The sequence below is a fragment of the Calonectris borealis genome, chromosome Z (genome assembly GCF_964195595.1).
Source record: "Calonectris borealis chromosome Z, bCalBor7.hap1.2, whole genome shotgun sequence".
Classification (NCBI taxonomy): Eukaryota; Metazoa; Chordata; class Aves; order Procellariiformes; family Procellariidae; genus Calonectris; species Calonectris borealis.
In genome coordinates, this window is record NC_134352.1 from 77,661,588 (window position 1) to 77,685,217 (window position 23,630).

Genomic DNA, 23,630 nt, shown 5'->3' on the forward strand with positions numbered 1-23,630 from the left:
TAGAAAGAATTGCAGAGGTGCCTGAATTAAAACTCCAGTTCAGGCTGGAAGATGCTAGGCCCTTTAGGTTCAAGCTCCCCTTTCACCTTAACCCAGGTAGCTTAGGAGGTGGCCAAAGAAAACTTGCAAGGGTTTCTTTGAAGGTTTCCTCAACCCTAGGCACAGCCCCGTTACCTCCCATGCTGCCTGCCAGCTGCATTTCGTGCTGATCTTTGCCCAGTCTATGGGAATCTGCTGTGGCGTCAGTAGAGCTGCCAGGTCTAGCAACATGCGAGCTTGGTCCTTCTGTCACCTACAGCAAGTTGGGACAGTCTGGCAAGGCAAGGAAGTGAGAGACAGGGATGCATGCAAGACCTCTTTAAATTGAGGAAGACCTCAAAGTTGTCCCACAATTTCCCTGCAAGTAGCGCTGCTTGTTTAGCTGGAAAGTCATGGAGGAGAAGAGAGTGGAGAGAAGCTGCTCAGTGCTCTCCTGCCTTTGAGAAGGAGGGTGGTTTTGAAGCTGGAGGTCTCGCAGGACGCATTGTAGAGAGTATTTTGGGGGGTTTCTTGGGGTCCAGGATATGCAAGAAGGAGGGGGAAAAGCACCCTGCACAAGACTTTTGAAAGGGAGCAGGAAGCACAGCGATGGGGAACTGTTCACTGTTTCACTCTTTCCTGGCATCTGGATCTCAGGAGGAATATCAAGACTGGCCCCTCTCTTCTGTTCCCTGTATGATGAGGATTTGACCTGCCACCATGAAACCTTAACCAACAGGCATAGATCTGGGTAGGAAATGGAGTTTCTTAAGCCTGAAATCCCTCTCCATGCCATGCTGGAAGGGGGGGTTAGAGTTGAATGGAGCCTTTCAGGAGCTGCCAAGTCTCCGGAGGTGCCTGCATGCATGGGACCGGAGCCTCCGCGTCTCCGGAGGGGTTGGGGCTAAGCGACGCATGGAGACGTGGCAGGGGGCTGACTTCGTGCTTGAAGAGGAACTGGAGACTGTTGGATGAGCCGATGGGGAAGCAGGCTCCTTGGGGAGGCTGTTAACAGGCTTGCAGCAAATCAGGCACTCGATCAGGAAACTCATTAGGGTGTGTTGCAGTTTATAGGACTTTTTTTGTGCTTCTAGTCAACTCAGTGTCAGCAAATGGCTCTAGAAGTGAAAGGTGCAGAAGAGACTTCCCTGGAAAGCAGCTTTCATTATCCTTTAAGCAATTATGACTTAATTGATCCAGTCGATTATGACATCTAAACTGAATTTTTACTGTTTGTTTTCTCTAATACAGGTATTAATAGACTCAGAATAGTGTTTGGTTGGGTTACAAATTACAGATGGTCCTAAATCCAGTGTACTAACATCCCAATGAAGAAACATGGATATGAGCAAAGGTCACGTTGCCTCGTTGGAAGCAGTGTTGCCTTTGCTTTGAGTCTCTCATTCTTTGGCCGGAGGGTGCTTGGGAGGACCAGAGCAAGAACCGGTCACAGGTTTCTCTGAAGAGCGAACTATGGGGTAGAGAGCCTGAAATGTGCCTCGGCAGCCCTGGTTGGGGGGCTTTTCCTCCTCTTGAAGGCTCTGAGATAGGTATGGCTGTGTTCCCTTGCGGCCATCGTATTGGAGGTATCTTGCTCTGGGCTCTTGTAGCTTCCAGATCAGTAGCAGGCAGACCTGAAGGGGCTGATGAATGTCTCTTTCTGGGCAAACAGGTCTGTCTTCTGGAAAAATCAAAGAGGTGACACTGCAGGTGCTCTCCAGTAACTCAACCATGTCCACCTCTGTTGGAGGGCCTCAAAAGCTGGCTTTTCACTGCAGGGTCACCAGCAAGCAGGTGATGCATACTGTCGGTCAAAACTACCCCATCAGAAATCACCCAGCTTTGTGTCTCAGTGTGCCGATGTTGTTGCTTGAAGGCAAGACCTTTGCATCAGCTTTGTGCTTTGACCTGGCTTTGGTTGGTAGCCTCTCCAGCACCTTTGCATTTCTCCTTCCCTGGATTTTGCTTCTCAAAGCAGTGTTCAGCTCATCCTCATCCTGAAGGCTGGGAGCCCTGGGGGTGATCCAAATGCAGCAAGAAGTTGGTGCCGGAAGGGAGCGTGGTGACAGCAGTGAATCCTTATGAGAGACTTTGGATGAGAAGGCACTTGGATGCAGAACCGGCTGGCTTTGACTCAGAGTAATTTGCTATCCCTTAATAGCACAAACCACAGAATTGAGCAACAGGGTTGTAGTCGAGGCTGACAGTGCAGCCGTGGTGGGTTTATAGCAATGAAGGGGGACATCTGCCACGCAGCGATGCTGTGGGATTTTGTTCTCTTCTATGGGCAGAAAAGAAACATCTGAGCTGGCCACGTGAAAAAAGGATTTAAATGCCCAGGCATATTGATTGAGTTGGGAGGGCCAGGGAGTAGCATCTTGCCCAGCGTCCTTGGCCCAGTAACCAGGAGACCCACTTTTCTCCTGTCTACCTGTTTGCTTCTGAGAGGTCCCTGTTCTTCTCAAATCAAAGGGATTAGCAAGGCAGGAGCGCTCTGGAGCCGAAGGATTGCTGCGTGCCTTCCCCAAGGAGCCTAATAAGAGGAGAAAATGAAAGGAGGAAAGGTGTTGAGTCCTGACTGCTTTAATTTTTCCTGCTCCAAGGAAATGTGCTGCAGGAGCTGGTCTGATCGAGTTGCTGTGGTGCCTGGGAGGCTCTGGGTAGAGATGAAAGACTGGTCATGGGATTCAGATGGCAAATTCTTCAATTCCAGGACAGATCTGATAGAAAAGGCCTGTTCTGGGAGTCTCCCCAGATGAGAAGGCTTTGCAGACAGATGCTTTTGAGGGAAAGCAGGTGCCAGACGTCCTGCAGAGAGGGCTTCTCTGGAGCTTCAGCCTCTCTCATGGTGAGGAAAATTGGATGAAGCTGCTTGTCCCATGTCCATCTGCATGTCTATAATGGCTGTTAAAAGGCCTAACATTTCTTACTGGGTCTCGGTGGGTCACTGGATGCGAAGCGCTCTCTTTCACTGAGATTTAGCTTTCTCTGGCTGCACATGTCTACTGGAGAGCTCATGGCAGAGGAGCTGCCCATCTTGTACATGGGAGATCTTTCCTGTGCGGTTGAGAAGGAAAATGTTTCCTGCTTTACTGTAAATGTCCTTCCCTCTAAAGCAATGTTTTGCATTTCTTGCACCTTCAGACAAGACTTATCTGGAAGACTTACAACCCTTTCCTTTCTTCCTCCCACAGTGTAGGAATGTGTATCTTGCTACTGCATGTTAGGAAGGAATTAATGATATTAAAAGGTCTCGGTCTTTTACAATATGTAAGCTGTGGTTATGGGAGGTAGCTGGAACTGGTGAAATCTTTTCAGGTCAGACTGCTCCCTTCCTGTTTTGACTGACAGTCTCCTCCTATGGAGACTTCCAGACAGGCAGAGACGAACTGAAAAAGCTCTGTGGACTCTTGTAGCACAGAGGAAACCTTCCTGTCTGGATCTGTGCCCTCGGAGGGGCAGAGGTGCCAGGAAATTCCCTGCTCTTACAGCTTCAGAGCAGCCATGTGACCCTTAGCGTAGTGCCCAGGTTGGGGGTGGATGCACATACATGTGCATATGCACACAGGCATGCATGTGCTATCGAGGCATCAGCCCCATGTGCTCCTTGGGTGAGCTCAGAGCGTACCTGTGGCTACATTTCTCCTGTGTTGGTGCCTTCCTAGAGGTCTGCCTTGGATTCATCCCATAGGAAGCAGCTGAAGACTTTCATCTCGGATGGTTTGGTGGATTGGTGGACAAGGCATGTTTGCTAATACAGCCAGGAGAACATGGGTGGCTTTTTTCCTTGCTGTACTTCTTTACCGCTGCCCCAAACCCCCGGTACAAGGATGTGCATGTGGCTCTGATGAGGTACTCGGAGGTGGAAGAGTTTGGATGTACCTTTTACCAAGTGAATCCCAAACCTAACACCCGGGTTTCTTTTTTCTTTTAAAACCCCTCCGACACAGAAGTAACCTCAGCCTGGTTTTCTTGGCAGTGCTCCTTGCGCTGTTAGGGTGTGGGGGAAGGCTCTGTCTGTATCACGTAACCTTTGAGCATCAGGACAGGTTGCAGTAGGATGACAAGGACCTTAAAGTGTTAATCACAAATGTAGTCGTTTGTTGGAAGTGAGTAGCTTTAATAGGGTTTTATACTGGTAGATCCCTTGCTGAGAGAACTTAAAATGTTCTGAGCACTGAGCAAATGTTGATTGATGCATTTGCCACTTGAACTGCCATCGCACCAGGAAGAGCTCCTAGGTGCATTTTGGGTGCAGAGACCTCCCCAAACAGCTCCTCTTTTTCCAGCAGCTGTGATGTAATGAGCCTGATCTCTGTGAATAAGTAGGAGCAGTGAAAAGATGGGTGGATAAATGGTTAGGCCAAAAAAACCCACCCCTAAACAACAACAATGTAGTTGCTTAACTAGCAATGAGCGCTTACCTCACTTCAGCCTGAGCTGCTTAATCCAGTAATCCCATTTTAGATCAGGGTATTGTTTTACTCACCGCCTTTCTCCATCCTTTCATTTGAACAACCCAGATGACTCCTTACAGACCTTGAGCTAATCTTCCAGGTGCCAGGTACCCCTTCCCCGGATTATTAGGCTCCGCCGAATCACAGCCCTGAGCTTGCAGGTCCCCTATGCCTCTGCGAGATGGGAGCCAGCTGTAGGTTTTGCTGATGGCAGGGATCCTCCTGAGCAGGGAGAGCTTTCCCTGGGCCTTTAAAGCTGAGTTGCAACCAAAGATAACAGCAGCTCAAGAAGGGAGTAGGGGTTCAAAAGCCTTTTCTCCCTTTTCTCCTTTTTCTCTTAAACTTTCCCTTGAGGAAGGTATTTGCAGGCTCAGGCAAGCCCAGTGGGCATGGAGCATGGGATGTGGAAAGGGAGGTGAACTCTGTTTGCTTTTACTCCCCAAGCCTCTGTACAAACAGAAGTGCGGTGACTAATACACCAGACCCTTTGAATGCTGCAGTTTCCCAAGAGTTGCATGCGCATCTCTGCAGCTTGGTGGAGCCGGCCCGAGCGCTGTCGTGTGGATGACGCTGGGAGCAGCGCAAGTGCAGAAGCTTGCCCTTTGCTGTGGTTTTGAACTGGTTGCCATCCTTTTAACATCTGCCTTCTGTTCTCCGCTGTCTGGATAAAAGGTGCTGGGTATCAGGCCGAGCAGTGGTTTTATTGGGAAATGAGCTGAGCCTGGGAGGGCTCCTTTCCTGCAAATGCTCCTGGCTCCTGGCCAGCAAGCCGTGCCTGTAAAAAATACCTTTCTCCTAGGGAGCATCACGTGGCACTCAAGACCTCACCCTGTAGAGTAGCGGGGCTTTTTCAGGTTCTCGCATGCTCTGCTCCCCTCTGGTTGGGAAAGCTGCACGCTGGCGGTCAGCGTGCCCTGAGCTTTCTTGCCCTTCGCTGAGCTTTCCCTCCCTCCTGCTGTTTGCCTTTCGGCAAAAGGAGGAGTATTCCCTGTTGACTGGGCTCTGAGCGTAACCCGTCGTTCTCAGCTGAGAAATGCCAGGGCGGGTTGCCTCTTTCTCAATGTATTTTTAGACAGTGGTTTTTCTAGCCAGTTTGGCGAGATAATGCCTTGACCAGCCTTGCCCCCGTGAAGATCCCATGAAGTGGGGTGAGCTGGCAGGTCTCGGGATCTTCCCAGCTTGATGGCCTAATCGTGTTGCCCTCTGTTTGTGATACTTCAAGTCCGAACTCATAAATCTGGCTCTGAAGGTTGCAGACAACACCACCCCTCCCTGCTTATCAGGTCTTTACTCTTAAAATGCCACCCCACCCTTTGGGATCACTGGTAATACCAACCCAATCCACGTTTTTTTCCTCCTACTGCAATCCTGGTATGTCCATACAAGACCCCTTCCAGGCTTGCCTTTGATGTTGATTTTTTTTCATGCACATCCTCATGAAAACCTCATGAAACAATGATGCCAACAGAGACCTCTCTTTGTAAGAGCGTGTCTGAGTTGCAGCTGGGGAAACTAAGGGGATGGAGGAGAAGGATGAAGAGGGAGCAGAGGGTCTGTATTTCTTGCAGTAGGTTGCTCCAAAGCTGGTGAGGCCATGTGCAGAAACTTGTCCTGTACTGATGCTGGGGGCTGTTTGCTCTGCCTGGTAAACGTGTGCCGTTGCCTGATGTTAATCTCCACCAAGATGAACAAGTGTCAGGGAGCAGCTTCTTGGCTGTCTTGGTCAACTGAGCTCGGGATGCATATCTCCAGGTACCAGCGTGTTGGGTGCTGAGCTGTAGGACCAGACTTTTGGGTTTGAAAAGTTGCTTGCACACAGCGTTGTTTATTTCTGCTGCAATGCTCATCCCCTGCCTTCTCGGAGTACTGGGAATCCAGCTTGCATGGGCCTGAGGGAAACCAGACTGTGGACTTTAGTCATCTCTTTATGCAAGATCTCTTTTTGAGCTCTCCCGCCCAGCGCTACCAAAGGAGCTACTCATTGACACAGCTGCTGAAACACCGGGGCAAGGAGAGCAGAGTCCTGCAGTGCCTCCATTGAGCATTCCATCTCTTTGCACCTCACAGGACTCTGTGTTACTTAAAATTAATTAACTGCTGTTATGTTTCTTTTTGGGACACTGTGTGCGGACAGCACACGTGGGGTTTGTCCTGGGGGAAGAAGGAGCTTTGATACCTGCGTTGCACAGATTGCAGGGCTTGAGATGCAGACCTCCGGTGAAAGGTCCTTGACTGGGGTTGGTCTTTGCTGCCGTGTAGTGAAACGATTGTGGCTGGATTGCCTGCTGGGCAGGGCCCGCCTCTTGCCATCTGATGAAATCTTGGACATGGCTGTTGGACACTGGGATCAGGACAGCTTGGTAGTGCCAGATCCAGCTGATTGGGGGACCATGGTGAGGAACACTCAGTGGGTAGTCACCTAAGGGGTCCAGTGTCCTAAAGCCGGATGCTGATTTCTGGGTGCTCTTGCAGGCCTGTGGGAGGTGGTGGATCATGCTTCTGCTCTCTGGGACAGCAAGAGGTAGGCAGCGATGAGGTCTGCATGCAAAACTTGGAGGCAGTGCACTGTATCCATCCAGCTGAGGGGAAAAGAGGCAGCAGGAGGTACCCAGGATTTATCCATGGGCTGCCAGTTGCTTTCCTTGTTGGGAATCCACTGGAAGAGTTGCAGTGTTTGTCCTGGCTGACGTGGAGCTGCTGTGTGTCCCTTTGTAAGGAGACTGAATCAAGGATGAGCTCTGGCTCTGGGATGTCTGGCCCAACCTCTGTTTGTTTTCTACCCAGGACGCCTTCAGCGATCTCGCCTTGTTTTTCTACGACAAACATGGTGGGGAAGTGATTGCAGTTTTGTGGAAACCTTTGAGCTTTCAGCCTCAGCCTTTTAAGGTGAGTTCTTGACTCTGCTTTAAGCTTCATGTCACCTTTATGCCCTGAAAGCTTGGAGGGCTTTTTTTCTGCATTGTAACTGCTTTGTCAAACTCTCGTCAGCCCCAAAGCCCTTTGAGAAATGGAGCTCGTAACTTCTGTCCCTTGTTAGAAAGAGTGAAACCAAGACAGGGCTGTGGCCACAGTGCCCCCAGTCATCAGCAGAGCTGAGAAGGGAACGTGTTTCCCTGGACGAGCCCCAGCATCATGATCAGAGCTCTCTGTCCCAGGTGCTCTTCTCTGGTCCCCTCCTGGGAGGTGGGCGATGCCTCCTTTGCCAAAGACCTTTGGTGTGTGCAGCAGGCTGTCCCATTCTCGTGGCTTTGGGCATCTTACCCAGAAATATGCAACCCGCAAGAAGCTGAGGTGGCAAGCCTAGGTTCGTAGTGCCCAAGTCCTATCGATGTATGGAGATATTTTCCAGCTACATTGTGTGGGTTGGCAAACTCTAGAGGGTGGTTAAACTAGGTGTGAGGCATGCTGGAGTGATTCATGCTGCTTTCTATGAAGGAAAGACGCAAAGAAACCAGTGACTCATGGCTCAGAGTTGGCAGCCCAGGCTCTTCTGCTGTCAGCCTCTAGGTGATTTATCTCCCCTCTCTTCATGGCCAGAGGGCATTGGCCGTTCAGCCTAGCTGCAGTTGTGAAACCCAGTTATTCACAGTGGTGAAATGAGAGGAGGAGATGCTTGCATCTGAGCTGAGTGTGGCTTGATTAAACATGAGGGGTTTTTTTACTGGTGGAGCCCAGGATCTCTTCCCACTCAAGGTCTTGACACCCAACAACAGAGCAGAGCAGAGCCCAGGCAGCTTTTACTCAGGGTCACGGTGTGGTCCCTTTTGCATACCTGTCTGCTCTGCTTACACAAGCTCCGCCATGCACCTGCGCGCTTTTTTGCCGACTCCACCATGCCCCTGGCCATTGCTTCTCTTCCTTCCTTGCGGTCTTTGGACTGTGGCTCCAGGGTAAACCCTAAAAGGGGCTGGAAGGGCCACTCTTGCAGTTTATTAGCTCTAATAATAAGCAATGATGGTGTTGAGAAGTGAAGCTTGGAAAATTGCATATGGTGGTGTGGCAGGGGTTGGATGTGACAAGGTGGGAGAACAATTTACTTCTCCTATTCGGGGCTTGCAGAGGTTGCAAAGCAGCTCTGAGCGGGTGCTCCTATTTGCACAATGTTTGTGTGTATCCTGCAGGTCTCCAGTATGAAAGGAAGGATGGTGACAACTCTGAACAATGAGCTGGTCTGTGTTCCCAACGTGGAGGCGATTCTGGAGGACTTTGAGGTTTTGGGAGAGGGCCTGGTGAAAAGTGTGGAAGCTCGTACAGAGAAATGGACTATCTGAGGCCACTGAGAGATGTCAGAGGGGCCCATCCTGAAGCAGAGTTTGTTCACTCTGGGACTGTTCCTTTTTATAAATCAGTCCTAGGAAAGGCTGTCAGCTTTTTAAATCCCAGAACTGTGCGTTTTACTCTATTTATCTTCATGTGCCTTCAGAAAAGTGGTGGGACCTGTTATTGTTTTCAAGAATACAAATGCCTTTTTATTTTGAAGAAAATATAAAGATGGGATAAAGTTTTTTGAAAGCGTTCCTGTTCGTTGTAGGAACCAAAGCTGTGTTCACGTGAAAATGTCAAGGCCTGAAAATTCTGGCTGAGGTGTGCATTGGGAAGGCAGTTTCCTAGTTCAATAGAAAGTTCATAGCAGCTGCTGTCATTCTAGTGGTTAGCAAAACCAAAGAAAGACTGAGCCATTCAAAAATGACCGGGTTATTCCCCTCTGCTCAGCCCCGGTGAGACACATGTGGCATGCTGTGTCCAGTGCTGGGCTCCCCAGTAAAAGAGAAACGTGGACACACTGGAGTGGATCCAGTGAAGGGCAAGGAAGATAATAAACGGGTTGAAGCCTCTGTCGTATGAGGAGAGGCTGCAGGAGCTGAAGTGGTTCAGCCTGGAGAAGAGAGGGCTCAGGGGGAATCTTACCGATGTGTATAAATACCTGCTGAGGGAGTAGAGAAGATGGAGCCAGGCTCTTCTCAGTGGTCCCCAATGATAGGATGAAAGACATAAATTGAAATGCAGGAAATTCTACTTAAAACACTTTTTTGTACCATGAGGGTGGTTGAACACTGGCTCAGGTTGCCCAGGGAGGTGGTGGAGTCTCCATCCGTGGAGATATTCAAAACCCAACTGGACATGGGCCTGGGCAGCCTGCTCTAGGTAACCCTACTCCAAGCAGAGGTGTTGGATTATTTCTTTCGTGTGAAATGATCGTGGGGACTCCTGATGGGGAAAGAGGGAGAAATAAAAGGGAGCAAATGCACTAGTCCCATCCCCTGCTCTGATGGAAGCAGCATGCATGTTCCAACAGCAGTGTGGGTGAATCACATACAGAGTAAATAAAACAGATATTGCAGAAACCAAAAATAGATCAAGCTTGGAAAGGCAAGTGGATGTTCAGGCTGTTTGTAGACAGTTGTTGCTTGGTAAGGAGCATTTCGGATGGGATGTTAAATCTGTTGTTTTGACACCTACTGGCCTCTTCAGCTGCTGGAAGTGGGCCCGAGGCTTTGTGGAGGAGAGTCACAACTTATTTTTCAAATGTTTTCTCTGAAGTTTTTGAAAGCGGGCTGTGGCAGAGATGTGACACTGGGCTGATGCTGTCTACCTGGTGCCTATTGCTCCAGTGTTTGGAGGCACAGCGTGTCCTACGGGATAGATACGTGCGTGCAGCATCCCTGGTTTTGGGATATATCTGCTGTATTAAAATCACAAGAAACATTTTTCTCTCTTCCCTGTGCCAGTGGCTGAGGGAGGCTGTAGGTGAAATCCTTTGCCCATCTACTGCTTGCAAGAGCTTTTTGAATACACCTGAACTGAAAACATTGAAAGCACTTAGTGGGCAAAACAGATACCAAACCTGAGAAGAAAGCAGCACTTTCTGTTGCTACCATGACCCCTGGAGCCTAAGAAGCTGCTGACAGGTCCATTAGCAAATGAGATGCAAGAGGTGATTTCGACAGATTTCAGAAGCAGTTAATTAAGGATTAATTTTTAAGCTTCTCTTTGTTCTGTTTTTTCATCCTCTAGATGTTGGAATCGCCCAATCTGCCTTCAGCGATGGGTGTAGTTTTCCTCAGATTGTTCCTGCTTTTTGTGCCTATTTACCTTTGCTCCGAGTGTGCAGTTTGACATTGGGATCCTGTAAATTTGCCAGCACAACTTTTGGACAACACTCGAGTTCCTGCACTGGTTACTTGTGCAGAGCTCGGCCTGTTCCCTCCATGCCCCTTCCTACCCTCGCTTTTCCCCTTGCTGCCTGTTGCGCATGTAAATGGTTTTGGGCCGGCGCGCTCTCCTCGCTGTGTGTATCCGCGCTTTTCCCTAGGGCAGAGGCGGGTGCCGAAGCCCACGTCTGCTCGCAGGGGAGCAGAACTCCTCCAGCCCCGCTGCCGCACCAGGCAGACGGGAAGATCCTGCTCCCCCTTCCCCCGGGCTGTCACGGGATGCTGGCTTATTCCCTGCCTGGCAATATTTACAGAGAAGACGGTCTCTGCTTTTGCTGCCGAGCGGTGCTTTAATCCCCCCTGCCCTGTCCTCCCCAGCCCAGCTCCCATGGCGGGGTAGCTTGTGAGGTGTGCGAGGGATATACTCTGTAGGGGTACCCCTGCAGCACCTCTGTTTTCATCTGCTTCTGTTACGCTGTCAGGTATTATATTGGTCCTCCTTTTCCTTTTTGCCTTTAAAAAGATGTAAAACTGTGCGTAGCTTCAATCTCCTCTGTATTGGATCTCCTCTCTGCTCCCCATCCTTGGGTAAAACACTGCTGTTTGCAGCTTGCAGCAAAGGGTCGGGCAGTGTCCAGGCTAGCCTTCTGCAAAAATAACGATGCCGAGTTAACTGATGGTAAATGAACTCGTAACCAAACCCTCGTACAAGTACCAACCTGCTAGTGTTTTACAAGGTAACGCCACTGTGCTCAGCAGCCAGATGTGAGCCTAGGTCAGGCCTGTGCTGCAGATGTTCGCTGGTGTAAAGGTCCACTTTGATGACAGATAATGGTGTCTCAGCAAAGGCCTTGAAATAAATGCACTTAAGCCTGGCAAAACTGACCACTGCTAACCCAGCTTACGTCACCTGGAGGGCATACCTCTGTGTCAGCAAAAGTTACCCAAATAGCACCTTATCCCAGCTGTGCTCACAGTGCTCCTCGTGTTGCCAAAGCCTTGGTTGATCCATGGGCTCCTGCCTTCTCTTTCAGAGGAAGAGTAACTCTTCAATGCCCCAAATCCCGCAATATCGAAATATTTAAAGGCACCTTTGAGCCATTCTGGAGCCCTTGTTTGTATGGTCAAACATTGCAAATGTTCTGGGTCATGTTTTATCATCTGCTGAAGTCAGACCCCTGTGACCAATGTGGGTGGACAAAACCACCTTGAAATTTAGCTGGAAAAGCTTGGGGATGCTCTTAGGGAGTGGGTGTTGGTGCTATCTGGCTTCTTGAGCTACAGTTGGTATCTAAAGCAAAATGCAAAGCACCTCTGCCTCAGGAGCAGAGTCCCTGTGCCTTTAATAGGTCTGGAAAGGCAGGAGCCAAAGGAAAGGGGTGTCTCAGGTACCTAAGAGAGGACAAGTGAGGTCTCCATTGCAAACTTTATCTCCTGTTGCCCTATTTACTGCTCTTGTTGGTGCGCCGTGACTAATTTCTATTGTGAAAGCTGGGGTAGGGCCTGGGTTATTGAGAGCGCTCTTGTTTGACAACGCGTGCTGGGTTTCTACTTCCAGAGCAGTGAGTGGGCACTCTTTTGCTTGCAGGTGTTTGCTTAGCTGTGGTCCCATCCATAAACAAGAGCTGTACAAACACAGAGCTGCCCTGGAGAGCCCGTGCCTTGTCATGTCACAAAAGGCAGGATAAGGGGAAAGGGAGGGAAGCGCCGGAGGTGAGGCAATTGCAATGGGATTTGACGTGTCGCCACCGCTCTGGATGCGTAGGCATTGCCACCACATTGATTTTATAGAGAGATAGGAGACCTTTGAAGCTCTTTACAGCAAGTCTCCCATGCACGGGGGGTGAGCACAAACAGAGAGGTGTTTCCAAAGGGAAGGCTGGGCTGGAGCGATGTTGATAGGCTTAGCGGGTGGATGGAGTCAGCCAAAACAGGGCTCAGCGGTATCTGCTTTCTAGCAGGCCTTTCCAAAAGCCTTTCCTGGGCCTTTTCCCGAGGCACCCTGTTGTGAATGAGTGGTTTACAGGCTGCTTAAAGAATCACCGTCAAAGGGACTAGCAGAAGGTGATTTTAATAGTAATTTATAAAAGCATGACTTAACAGAGTTCGACGGCAAGGTTCACTCTATCACTTACTACGCGGATGAAGTATACAAAGGCAAATCAAGTTAGAATTGAGCTAGAATGACTTATACAGAGACCGAGGATGAAAAAAAAGGGTAAGGGAGACCCTCCCGGTGAGTCACGAGGTTCAGAGAAGACCCCCTTACTTTCTAAACTCCTGATGGGGTCTAGGCGTGGCTGGATCCACTCTTAGTCTCAGACTTGGACAACAGTTTATGTCTAAGGGATTATATGTGTTTAGCAGCAGTCTAAGGTTCATTCACAGTTTTAAGATAGACCATAAGATTTTAGCAAACTGTATTTGCTAGTGGGTACCTCCACCAATTCACACACACACAGACACAAGGATGGATAAATATACAAAGGTATACCTGTTAAAAATTCCCCTCAAGTTCAGTGAAATATCCATGTCAAATTCTTGGCATTTCTCAACTGGCGAAGGGTTGAACCTTGAGGAGTGTTTTGACCGAGGAGTGTCCCAGCCCAGGTCCCATGTCAGTCGGCGACGGTCCTCCGAACATGGCAAACGAGAGCTCGCGAGCTCTGAGAGGCGTCCCACGCGGGGGGAGATGCTGGGCGCTGCGGTCCAGCAGAGCTCGAAGGGCCTCGCTTGGGACTGCTGTTCATAGGGTCGCAAGGTGATGGACTTCAGTCATCCGTTAAAATTCTCAAGGTTCCAGTAACAATGGTATCGTTCCACTTGAGCTACAACTCAGATAAGGGTACTGGGGGATGACAATTGTCCCCGCTTGGGCCAGGCACTGGAAGTTCCTGGTACGATGGGTACGTTCCCCAGCCTCAGCTATGCAAGAGTTCCTGAGACAGTAAAGGGACGCTTCACCGCCTGACTCGTTACACCAAGGCCAAGGTTTAACAGGAGTTTCAGAGATCATGGAGCGGCCCAGGAGAGGCGAGGGGGAATGCCCCACCACACCCCATTTGGGCAGCTTTCTCCTAGAAGGGTCAGCTCATGCTTTGCAAGGATGTTCTCTGAAAAAAGGGTTGTTGGGAGGCAGGAGAGGGGGTGATGGACGGAACTTTTCTTCTGCCGCCAGACCCCTGCTTGCCAAGCACCCTTGATAGCTTTGAACGACAATCGCAAGATCTATGAAACAAAGCTGGGGAAACAAGTGGATGAAACACAGCTGGGATGATGGGACGATCAGAGCAGGTTGAGTGCTGTGGGGTTTTCCTGCCCACTGAACTGTTCAGTTCTCACCGATCAGGGCCACCGAGATCTTTTCGGAGGTGGTTTGGGGTCTCCGTGGCTGTCTGGCTTCAGGCTGACTCCCTGAATGCAAGAAGCATGTGTTTCCTGGAAATAAAGGCACTTGTAGGGAGCATTGCGCTCGGGCACCCACAATCACTGGTCATTTTTGAAACCCCTTAGGCTAAATTTCCATGGCTGGGGAAGGAGCGATTGCCTGTTTTCTGGCACAGAAAGGGAATATCCTCCCCTTCTTTGCTGTTCCCACGGTGGCCGTGCTGCCTGGCTGGGGGATGGCTTGTTTGCTGGGGTTTCTGTTATCAGGAAAGCTCTCTGGACCTGAAGTGATTTTTTCCCAGCTGAGGCAGGAGCTTTTGGGAAGCGCCAGTAGCAAAGCAGCTCTGGCAGGCGGCAGCTTTTGACACGTGTGGTCTCCCTGGGAAGGCAGAGTGGTGCTGCTCAAGGGGTGAGCGTGGCACTTAGCAAGCGCGGGGTGCCTACCACAGGGAAGGGAAAATCAAAAAGTCAGGTGGGGGAATTGAAAAATTGGGAGAAATGTGATCTGGAAAGGGGCTGGGGTTGAGAAAGAAAGGGCAGTTTGGTAGGGGGGAAGCGGTGCTGGTCGCTGGCACCCCAGGGCCGTGCTGGGGAAGCAGGACGAAACTGCAGGTTGCTCAAACCATATGTGCTGGTGCAAAGATGCAGCCTCCGGTGCCGTGAAGTCTTTGCACCAGACCCAAGTGCTAAAGGTTTAGCAGTCACTAGGAGAAAAATAAGCATCAGCCACCAGCGTGGTGGGGAGGTGCCGCGTGGCTGGTGATGCCGTGGTGGGCTCTTGCAGAGGAACGAACCGGGGATGCCTGAAGGATCTCCCCATTACTCCACTTTCCTGCTGAGCATCGTGACCGGGTTCAGCAAACTCACTGACTGTTCGCACCAGAGCACGAGAGAGAGGGGATCTGCTCCTCAGGGCTTCGTTTGCAGTCACTAACGAAGGTGCCAAGGGCTTGCTTTGGCCGTAAGCCGGCACAGAAACACTCGCGCCTTGTGCTGGTGGCTCCTGCACTGCTGAAGGTACCAGACAGACCGTTCCTGTTCACGTTGCTCCTGGATGTGCCTGGAAAGGCTGAGGGAAGTGCCAGCAAAGGGCATGGCAGGAGCCCAGGACAGCGTTGATTTATTAGCTGGAGTCTCTCCCTTTTGCGTAAATAATCTGTTGTTTCTGTGCATATTAAAACATTGAGGATCACAGTGTTTGGGAGGAAAACTACAGCGGTGATTCCCCTGGGCTCCGAGTTTGTAGCTTGCTGGCTTTTCCCTGTCAAAACACGTGGTAGCCAAGCTTGGTTTTGCTGAATGCTGAGCTGCCTCCTGTTAACGCAGCACGAGACCATGGTCGTGGGCTGGAGATGCTGCCACGGGGTAACCGTGTCCTTCTGCGTGCTTGGAGAGCCCGGTAGTGTTACAGGGGTGTTGTATTGCTAGTGGGCAGCCAGCTCTGTAGTGACACCAGGGAGCAGAAGACCCCGTCCTGGAGCAAGGACCCCCCCCAAACCAAAGGAAGAGCGGAGGGGGCAGGTGGTGATGTCTTTCCTCCATCCAGCGGGATCAGGGCTCACAGGGCAGGACCGCCTGGTGTGAGGGGTGTCCTACAGCGCAGGGCTGAGCCAGCTCTCGCTGTTAGGTCTTGTCGGTGGGGATTAGCTTTGCTAAAGGCTCAGCCAGGTGGAATAATGGGCAACCGAAATCCAGGCTCCCTCCCAGCCCCCAGTCTGGGGCTGCAGAAGGGTAACCCTCCTCCCGCGGCCGTGGTGCCAAGATCTCGCCCCTTCTTCCCCTGGCATCCCATCCCAAGGACCTTTCCTTTCCCCTATGCCCTTCAAAATAGACCTCCATGTCCTTCCCTTGCATGGACACAGGGCAATACATTGCCCTGCCCTATACCTTATATTTATATAGGTATGCCTGCACCTTTCCTTCACTTTTTTCGGGGTACCTGGGTACCTACTGGGGGATGGCGAGGTGTTGGGGAACCGTGTGCCTTTCCCTGGCACAGGTAGCTGGGGACTGGTGGCCTGTGCCACTTCATCATGGGCCAGTAGCGAAGAGTGAGAGCTCCCAGTCTCCATCCCTGCAGCTCCAGCCCACGGCCCCTTTTGACACAGCCGAAAGCAATTCCCCGAGTGAGTAATACTTGCAGCTCCTGCCCCGTGATGGTGATGGTTTTCATCAGGAACTGCAATTTGTTTAGCGCCAGCAATCTGCCGCAGCCCATCGCAAAGAGGCGATGAGATACTTTCCCTGCCCTGAAGCACCGACGGTTGTAGGGAGGCGGGATGAGACACGGAGGGTGTGAGCGGCAGCCGAGGAGGGAGTGTTGGGGGGAACGCGGGATCTGGGGCAGGGATGGGGTTGTACATCACAGCCATGGATCCTGGAATGACCCTGAAAACGGGGGGAGCCTGTCCCTGTTGTCCGAGGCAGGAGGATGGCTCGCAGCGAGATGGGCTTGCAGAGCCACTTCCCCTGCTCTTTACCCTGCCGTGGACTTGGACCTCATCTCAGCCCTCAACAAAAGCATCCAAAAGCGTATTTGGCACCCCCCGCTCGCCCCAGCGATGTGCTGTCCATCCCAAGGTGGGACTGCGGCACGGATGCTGCCACCACGCTGGGGAAAAGCGTTGGCCTTCTCCAAACCTGCGCTCCCTGTCATGCTTACACCATTTCCCCAATGCAGCATCCATTCTCCCATCTCCCCAGGGTCAGAGTGGGGGGAAAACCCAGCATTTTTTGCAAAAATGCCTTACAGCCACGGTGCGGGGACACAGCTGCCTTTATCTTCCCGTCTCAGCTGGCGGCTGTGAGGCTCGTGGAGGTGACGGGGCCAAAGCCACAGGGCGAGTCGCTGGGAGCAGGGACATGGCTCCAGCCGCTCTCGCCCCCTTTTCTAACGAGTTGACGCTGCCTCGGGGCTTTGCAGGCTGGGAAGAGCAGCGCAGCATCTCACAGATAGCTTGTTCCCGAGCATGAAAATATTTCCACGCGCCCGCTGCTGCGCCTGAAGAATAACGTTCAAAGCTGCCAAGAGGGTTTTCTTCTAAGGGGTGTGGGATTGCCGGCGCGCGGGAGTGATCCAAGATAAACTATCAGCCCGTAACACGCTTCTGCGAGGCCTCTCCTGCACCTCCGGGTGCCGGCGTGCAGCTGCGGGGCAGCTCCGTGGAAATGGGACGCTGCAAAGCCGCCGTCCCTCCTGCGACGAGGGCAGAAGAGCCCTGCCTGAGCAGAAGGATTTCCCTGACAAGGCGATTGCCCCTGGAAATAAGGGGTGGCCTGGCTGCAATTTTGCATGGGAGAAAATTTATTTGGTGGTGAGAGATGGAGAAAACAGCCTGCTCAGCGGCGAGCAGCCCTGAATCCGCAAGCCACAGCATTTTGGGGATGCAGGGCAAGAGATGGAGCAACTGGATGATGCTTTGGGCTTGCAACTCCCGGTGGCAGTAGTGCTGGCAGGGACGGAGAGGGTGGTTGGCATGGAGGCGCCCAGGTTCCAGTGGGCATCGCAGCAGGTCAGGCTGGTGGTGGAGGGGTGCGTGGGCTGCCCGTCCAGGTCCCAGCTGCATTTTGTGGCTTGCGAGCCAGGTGCCACCCCCATGTGCCTCTGCTGCGTCCCCAGTGCAAGCTGGAGCGGGCTGGGCTGCCTCCCTGCCACCTCATGGGGAGCGACCCGAAATCTGGGACCTGCAGGCTGCCAGGGCACCCCGTTATCACAGGTACAGGGGGGACCAGCTCCCCTCCTCCTCCTGAACCAGCCCAACTGCTCCAGCCTTGGAGGAGCCGGGGGGCCAGCCGTGCTCCCAGCCATCCGCCTGATCTCCCGGCGCTGCCTCGCCGTGTCCCACAGCGGTGGCTGGCTGCTGCTGCTGAGGGTGACACTGGAACCCGGCGGTGAAACTCGGCCGAAGGATCCATGAGTTTCATCTGAAATCACAACACTGTTGGGAGGTTTCTGTGCAAAGCTCAGCAGCTTCGTGCTGAGCTCGTGCCAGCACTTCCACCAAACCTTTATTTATTATTACTAGTTTTTCTTCAGGAATTTTGGCTGGGCCACGTGAACCGGCAAACCTTGTTCGGGCTGAGATTTACAGCTTGAACTGGTACCCCTGGGGCAAACGGGTCTCGGAGTGAGCCAGGGCAGACCTCGGCCGTGCCAGCGCATGCGCTGCAGCCCTTGGGAAGGTGTTGATCACCTAGAAAAAAACTCAAAAGCCTCCATTGGGAGCTGCCGGAGACAGCAAAGGTAAGTTCGCTACTAAAGCAGCCATTTGGGGCTCCCGAGAGGAGAAAACTCTTTTGCTTGTCCCTGAATTGCTGGGTTTTGAGCAGCTCCGATGAGGAGCACAGCGTGCGCAGCAGGAGTGTTGCAACACGCAGGTCTGTTTGGGGATCACCCCCACTGAGTTATCAAGAAGATGTGGATCCAGGCTGTGTGCATTGCCAACAAAAATACCTAACCTGGGAGTGGGGGGGGTGGACGTAGTTGTAGTACCGAGAGAGGAGTGTAGAGCTTGCACTGCCCTCTGCTTTGCCCAAGCTGCCTCCATGCTGCCTTCTGTAGCGTACCCATCTCCAGTTGAACCCTTGGGCTTCACGTTACCCTTGCACTGCCCGCTGGGACAGCCTGAACCTGCGTTACCCCCAAAACGGTCTGCAAAGCCCTGAGAGGAGAACCCCCTGTGTCCATCCAGCTCGTGCCTTGAGCCCATGTGTCCACTTGTCTGTTGAAGCAGCCGGGAGGGCTGGAGATCAGCACCTGCCTTCCCACCGACCTTCTAGAGGGGCTGGGTGACCACCGTCTGGTCCTGGGGTGGGAGCAGGGAGGCCCTAGCTGGGCTGCTAAGTCCCATGGGTCCCACAAGCACTGTCACCCCGAATGCTGCTTCGGCTCCCTGTCACATCTCCTGGGACACAGGGGGAAAGGCTGGGAAGGACAGAGCAGGTGGAAACTTCTCATGCTGCTCTCTCTGCAGCAGCACAAAGGACATGGGCTGCTCCGAGGGTAGGTTTGGGTTTAGTCTTTCCAATGGGAGTGTGGCAGTAGCGTGAAAAGTTCCCGTATTCATCCTTAATCCACCTGGGATTTCAGCAGTAACATGTCCAAGGAGTGGTCTCTGGATGCTGCCTGTGCTCTCCATGTGCAGGCTGGGTCCTGGCTCTGCAGGGAGGCTTGCCCTGACCCATTAAGCTGGGACTTCAAAGGGATGTTGCTGAATGTCACACAAGACACGCGGCTGGGGATCACGTATCAGCTGTGCCGTGGTGTTTGCTCCTCTCGGGCTGAACGTTGGCTCGTGCAGTCCCTGAGGGTTGTGCGTCTCTTACTCGGTGGGAGATGCTCCCCCGGCAGGCAGTGGCAATGCCAGACTGACCCCTGTGCTCAGGGGGTGGGAAACATCAGCTTTGCCTTCCTGTCTTAAAGCAGAGATGACTCACGGTGGAGCTGCGCTTGCTCTTTATGCGCTCTCTAGCTCAAGAGACTCTTTTTTTTGCCTTGTGAGGTGGAACAGCTCAAGCAAAAAGCACGGAGAGGCCCCCTCTGCCCTCCACCCTCACGCCATCTCTCTGTAACCCCACCTATGGCTAATCCCCTTCTGCCAGGGCTCAGCCTCCCCGAGTCTGAAGTCCCAGCTCTGACCCTGCCGTACCCTGGCCACGTGCTGGGGAAACAGCCATGCTGGGAAAGGTAAGACTGCAGACAGAGGTGGGATGGTCGAGATGGTGGCAGTCAAGAAAGGTGCAAATTCCTAAAGGAAAAAAACGCAGGGAGTCAGGGGGTTTGTTGGGCACCATGGTGGGGTCATCCCTAGGAGCTGTGAAGACCAACAGACAGTCCCTGGCCAGCAAAGACCCTTTCGACACCTTTTTGAGGTGATGAGCACACTAACGACTAGCCGAGGAGCTGACGAAGTCCTAGCTGACTTTTGTGTGCCTGTGTGGGCCAATAAGTAATTGCTTTACACTTTTAAGCCTATTTTCCACCCTCGGCAGGTTTGATTCATCAGGCCCCTTTCAAGCAAGCCACAGTCACCCCATCCCACCGCTCCTTCGCTCTCCCCCTGCCCTGAGCATCTCATCCATGCTGGGGGTAGGGGAGGCTGTGTGGGGCTAAAAGGAGGTACCCCAGCACGTGTTGCACAAGCAGGACTGGCCACTGGGTGCCGTACCCCCCTGCTCTCCCTGTGCTAGCTCCTAACTGCTTCCTACTACCACCGTCCATCAAGCCGAGCTCGCGTGGGACATCCCTGCCCAGCACTGCACTGGGTGGCACAGCCTTTCAACCAAGATCTGGTGGGTTTCTGAAAGCAAGACCTCCTCTGCCAAGCAGGACAGACAGGCTCGGGGTGGGAATTGCTGGGTGTGGAGCTTTTTGGACTGGGTGATGCCAGTGGTCAGCCTTGATGGTTGTGGTCCATCTGCCTGGCAGATCTCTGGATGTCGGTGTTTGCTCCGCAGGGGTCAGTGGCAATAATGCCAGGAATGGGACGCAGCTGTGTGTCCTGTCCTGGACTAAGGAATCTGACCCAAGAGCAGGTTTTCCTGCTCATGCCTCGTGCTGCCCATGTTGTTGCTTCATCCTGCTGCTGTCTTGCTTCATTACCTCCCCTTGAGCGATCCTAAGATGTCCCTTCCTTCAGCAATGCCCTGTGCAGTGGAAGTGAGGTGTGAGACCACCCGCTTTGCTGGGCACCCTCCCCATCGCAGCGCTTCCTATGAGAAGGTTTAGGTGGCTTCCCATGGCTCAGCTTCCCCAGGGTAAAAAAAAAGAGTAGGTGAGACTAGTTGTGAGGAGAGTTGCAGTGCCTTGAGAGCCCTGACCCCTTAGTGAGGCTCTTTTTCCACCGTCGTAGTTGTCATTGCCAGCACTGAAGCCCAAGAGATGCGGTGCGAAGCCCAAGAGATGTTCCCAAGGTGATGTTTTGGTCAGCTGTAGCATGAAATCCACAGGCTGGTCCTGCAGCTGGGCTTGCTCTGCCGGGCAGAGCTCGTCACAGGGATTCAGCTCTTCCCTTCTATATGCAAGAATGTGACAAGATAAAAATGCATGTTCCTCCCCCCACTTTCATCCTGAAATGCTCTCTGACATGCTGGACTAACGAGGACAACAGATCTGCCGCTGTTGATGCTACCATTCTCTCTAATTTGAGAATTGCCCACGGCCCAGGAGAGATCTGGGCTGTGCACGATGCAGCGGTAGATAGCAGTGCTCACACCCAGATATGCAGGAGGTGGTTTTGGCCAAGGGAATCTGCCAGTTATGAGTAGGCTCAGCCCTTGGAAGAGGATCTCTATCAGTTCCCGTTTGCGTGTTAGAAGACGCTCCCTGGATGACTAGGTAGTGTTTGCACTTGGCCTGATGAGCTGATCTTTCTCAATTTACTTTATTTATTCATTTCCCGCTTTCATCATTGATCCCAATGTGAGAAGGAGCCAGCCTCCACATGCAGAGGTAGGAGAGTTGCACAGCTAACAGTTGAAGGTGCAAGGGTGACCTCAGGAACGGGAGGTGAGTGCTCCCACGTTACATCCACCATCTGTCTACTCTGCCCATGGTTGCCCATGCCTGATGCCTCCGAGAAGACATCAGCTTCCCTTGCCTTGTAACACTTCATTAGCCTTGACCAAAGAGGCTGTAGAGAGGAAGATAAGGAGGTGGCTGGGCAGCAAATGGTGCCCCAAAGCTCCAGCAGCAGATGAGCAATAGATTAAAAAAGGTAAAAGGTTGAAAAAGATGACAAGGAAGAGTCCTGCTTGCTCAGCTGCCTGACAACCTGCTTCCCTCTGCCCTTGACGCTACACTGATGTTCCTCCCATGCCCTAGCAGGAAAGCAGCAAGAGTGGTGGTCCAGGGAAAGCCTTCCCTGCCTGTCTTGAGCCACGCGCAGGGCATCACCAGATTGCCTCAGCAGCACTCGTTGCCTGGGCTCTGGGGTGAACGCTACTGCTTCTGCTCTGGTCAAAACCAGACGCGCAACCTTTTTGGCAAAGTGTGTCTGCCAGGCAGTGGATTCCCTATAAGACACAGTTTCTGAGCAGGAGCAGTGGCACTAAAACCAGAGATCTGTTGGCTGAGTTGGGCCAGGCAGCCAAGCTCTTGCCTGGTGCAAACCCCTTGGGCTCCCTCCCTTCACATGGCGTGGACCATTTCAGTCATGGCTTTACACCATGCCTGACCTTGTGCATGTAGATCAGAGCCCTGAAAATGCTTTAACGTTTGTGGTAACTAATAAATATGACACAAAAATACTGGCAAAGGTTTTACTGTGGCAAGAACTGTACAATGATGACTGTATAATGAAGTCAAGTGGTAACTATCACTGTGAATGTCACTGCTGCCTGCCTCCCAATATATATACACGTATCACTTTCCATTGCCATTCCTTAGCCAGGCACTGGACCCCAAAAACAAGGGGGGGAAGAAAATACGTTCTTTATTCTGCTAGAGCCCAGGGAGGGGTGGACGCTGCTATGGGGCTTCTGGGGGGCAGCTTGTCCCATGCAGAGGGTGATTTGCAACATGGGAGCACAAGTCTTATGAGGAGCGGCTGAGGGAACTGGGACTGTTTAGCCTGGAGAAGAAGAGGCTGAGGGGAGACCTCATCGTGCTCTACAACTACCTGAAAGGAGGTTGTAGCGAGGTGGGTGTTGGTCTCTTCTCCCAAGTAACTAGCGATAGGACGAGAGGAAATGGCCTCAAGTTGCACCAAGGGAGGTTTAGATTGGACATTAGGAGAAATTTCTTTACTGAAAGAGGGGTCAGGCCTTGGAACAGGCTGCCCAGGGAAGTGGTGGAGTCACCATCCCTGGAAGTATTTAAAAGACGTGTAGATGAGGCCCTTAGGGACATGGTGTAGTGGGCATGGTGGTGTTGGGTTGACGGTTGGAGTCGATGATCTTAGAGGTCTTTTCCAACCTTAATGATTCTATGATTCTATGTGGCTGCCTCTGCTCTCCAAGAGCTCCCCATAAATCACCCTGACTCCAGTGGGTGCTTTAGTGTCCCTGCAGCAGCAACCAGATCTTTTCTGCACTGGGCTGTAGGTGACTCGAGTGTTGCCGCACCTGTGTCTTGCGGTATTCTGCCCCGTGACCCTCACTGCACAGCCCGAGGCACAGCAGCTCTATCGTGGCATTTTTCAACCGAGGCAGGGAGAGCCTGTGCGAGACTCCCCAGGGACACCTGGGGAAGGGGACTGCTGTGGGACAGGGACACCTCTAACCCCAGTGGCCTTTTGCATCTAGGAAACATGGTGTTAACTGCCCTGGCCTCTATACAGTGCACAGCAGGGGAATTCCAAAAATTCCCAAAATGCTCTGGTCTGAGAATGGAGGTGTTTAAGCCAAATACCCACCATTTCCATCCCCCTTAATTCTGGGCGGGGGAGGGTACATAGTCTTGGTCTGTCCTCTCCTACAGTTAGCTTCCTTTCCTTCCCCGGCTACCTTCCTATTTTTACCTTTTCATCCCATGCTGTGGTTGCAGGAGAGCCAGGTCCAGTTCCCTCCCTGCCTGCAGAGACCTGAACCCAAGCGTCTCGTGAAAGCTCAAGTGGACTTGAGAGGGCACCAAAGTGAAGGGCCCTCACCAGATCTCCTGCTGAAGGCCCTCTACCAT

General features: G+C 52.3%; 1 protein-coding gene and 1 long non-coding RNA gene across 3 annotated transcripts in view; both read left to right on the forward strand.

Annotated features, from left to right (window-relative positions):
* The window catches only part of LOC142075838 (nucleolar protein 6-like), a 28,370-nt gene extending 17,978 nt beyond the window's left edge, over positions 1–10,392 (forward strand). The window contains exons 25-26 of the mRNA XM_075137821.1: positions 7,260–7,361; positions 8,597–10,392. Of these exons, the coding sequence (XP_074993922.1) occupies positions 7,260–7,361; positions 8,597–8,746 (252 nt within the window). The 3' untranslated portion in view covers positions 8,747–10,392. The remainder of the gene's footprint in view (positions 1–7,259; positions 7,362–8,596) is intronic.
* Positions 10,393–17,046: 6,654 nt separating this feature from the next.
* LOC142075750 (uncharacterized) overlaps positions 17,047–23,630 on the forward strand; it is a 37,646-nt gene continuing 31,062 nt past the window's right edge. For both annotated transcript variants that reach the window (XR_012671007.1, XR_012671008.1), the window contains exon 1: positions 17,047–18,257. This is a non-coding gene — a long non-coding RNA (uncharacterized LOC142075750). The remainder of the gene's footprint in view (positions 18,258–23,630) is intronic.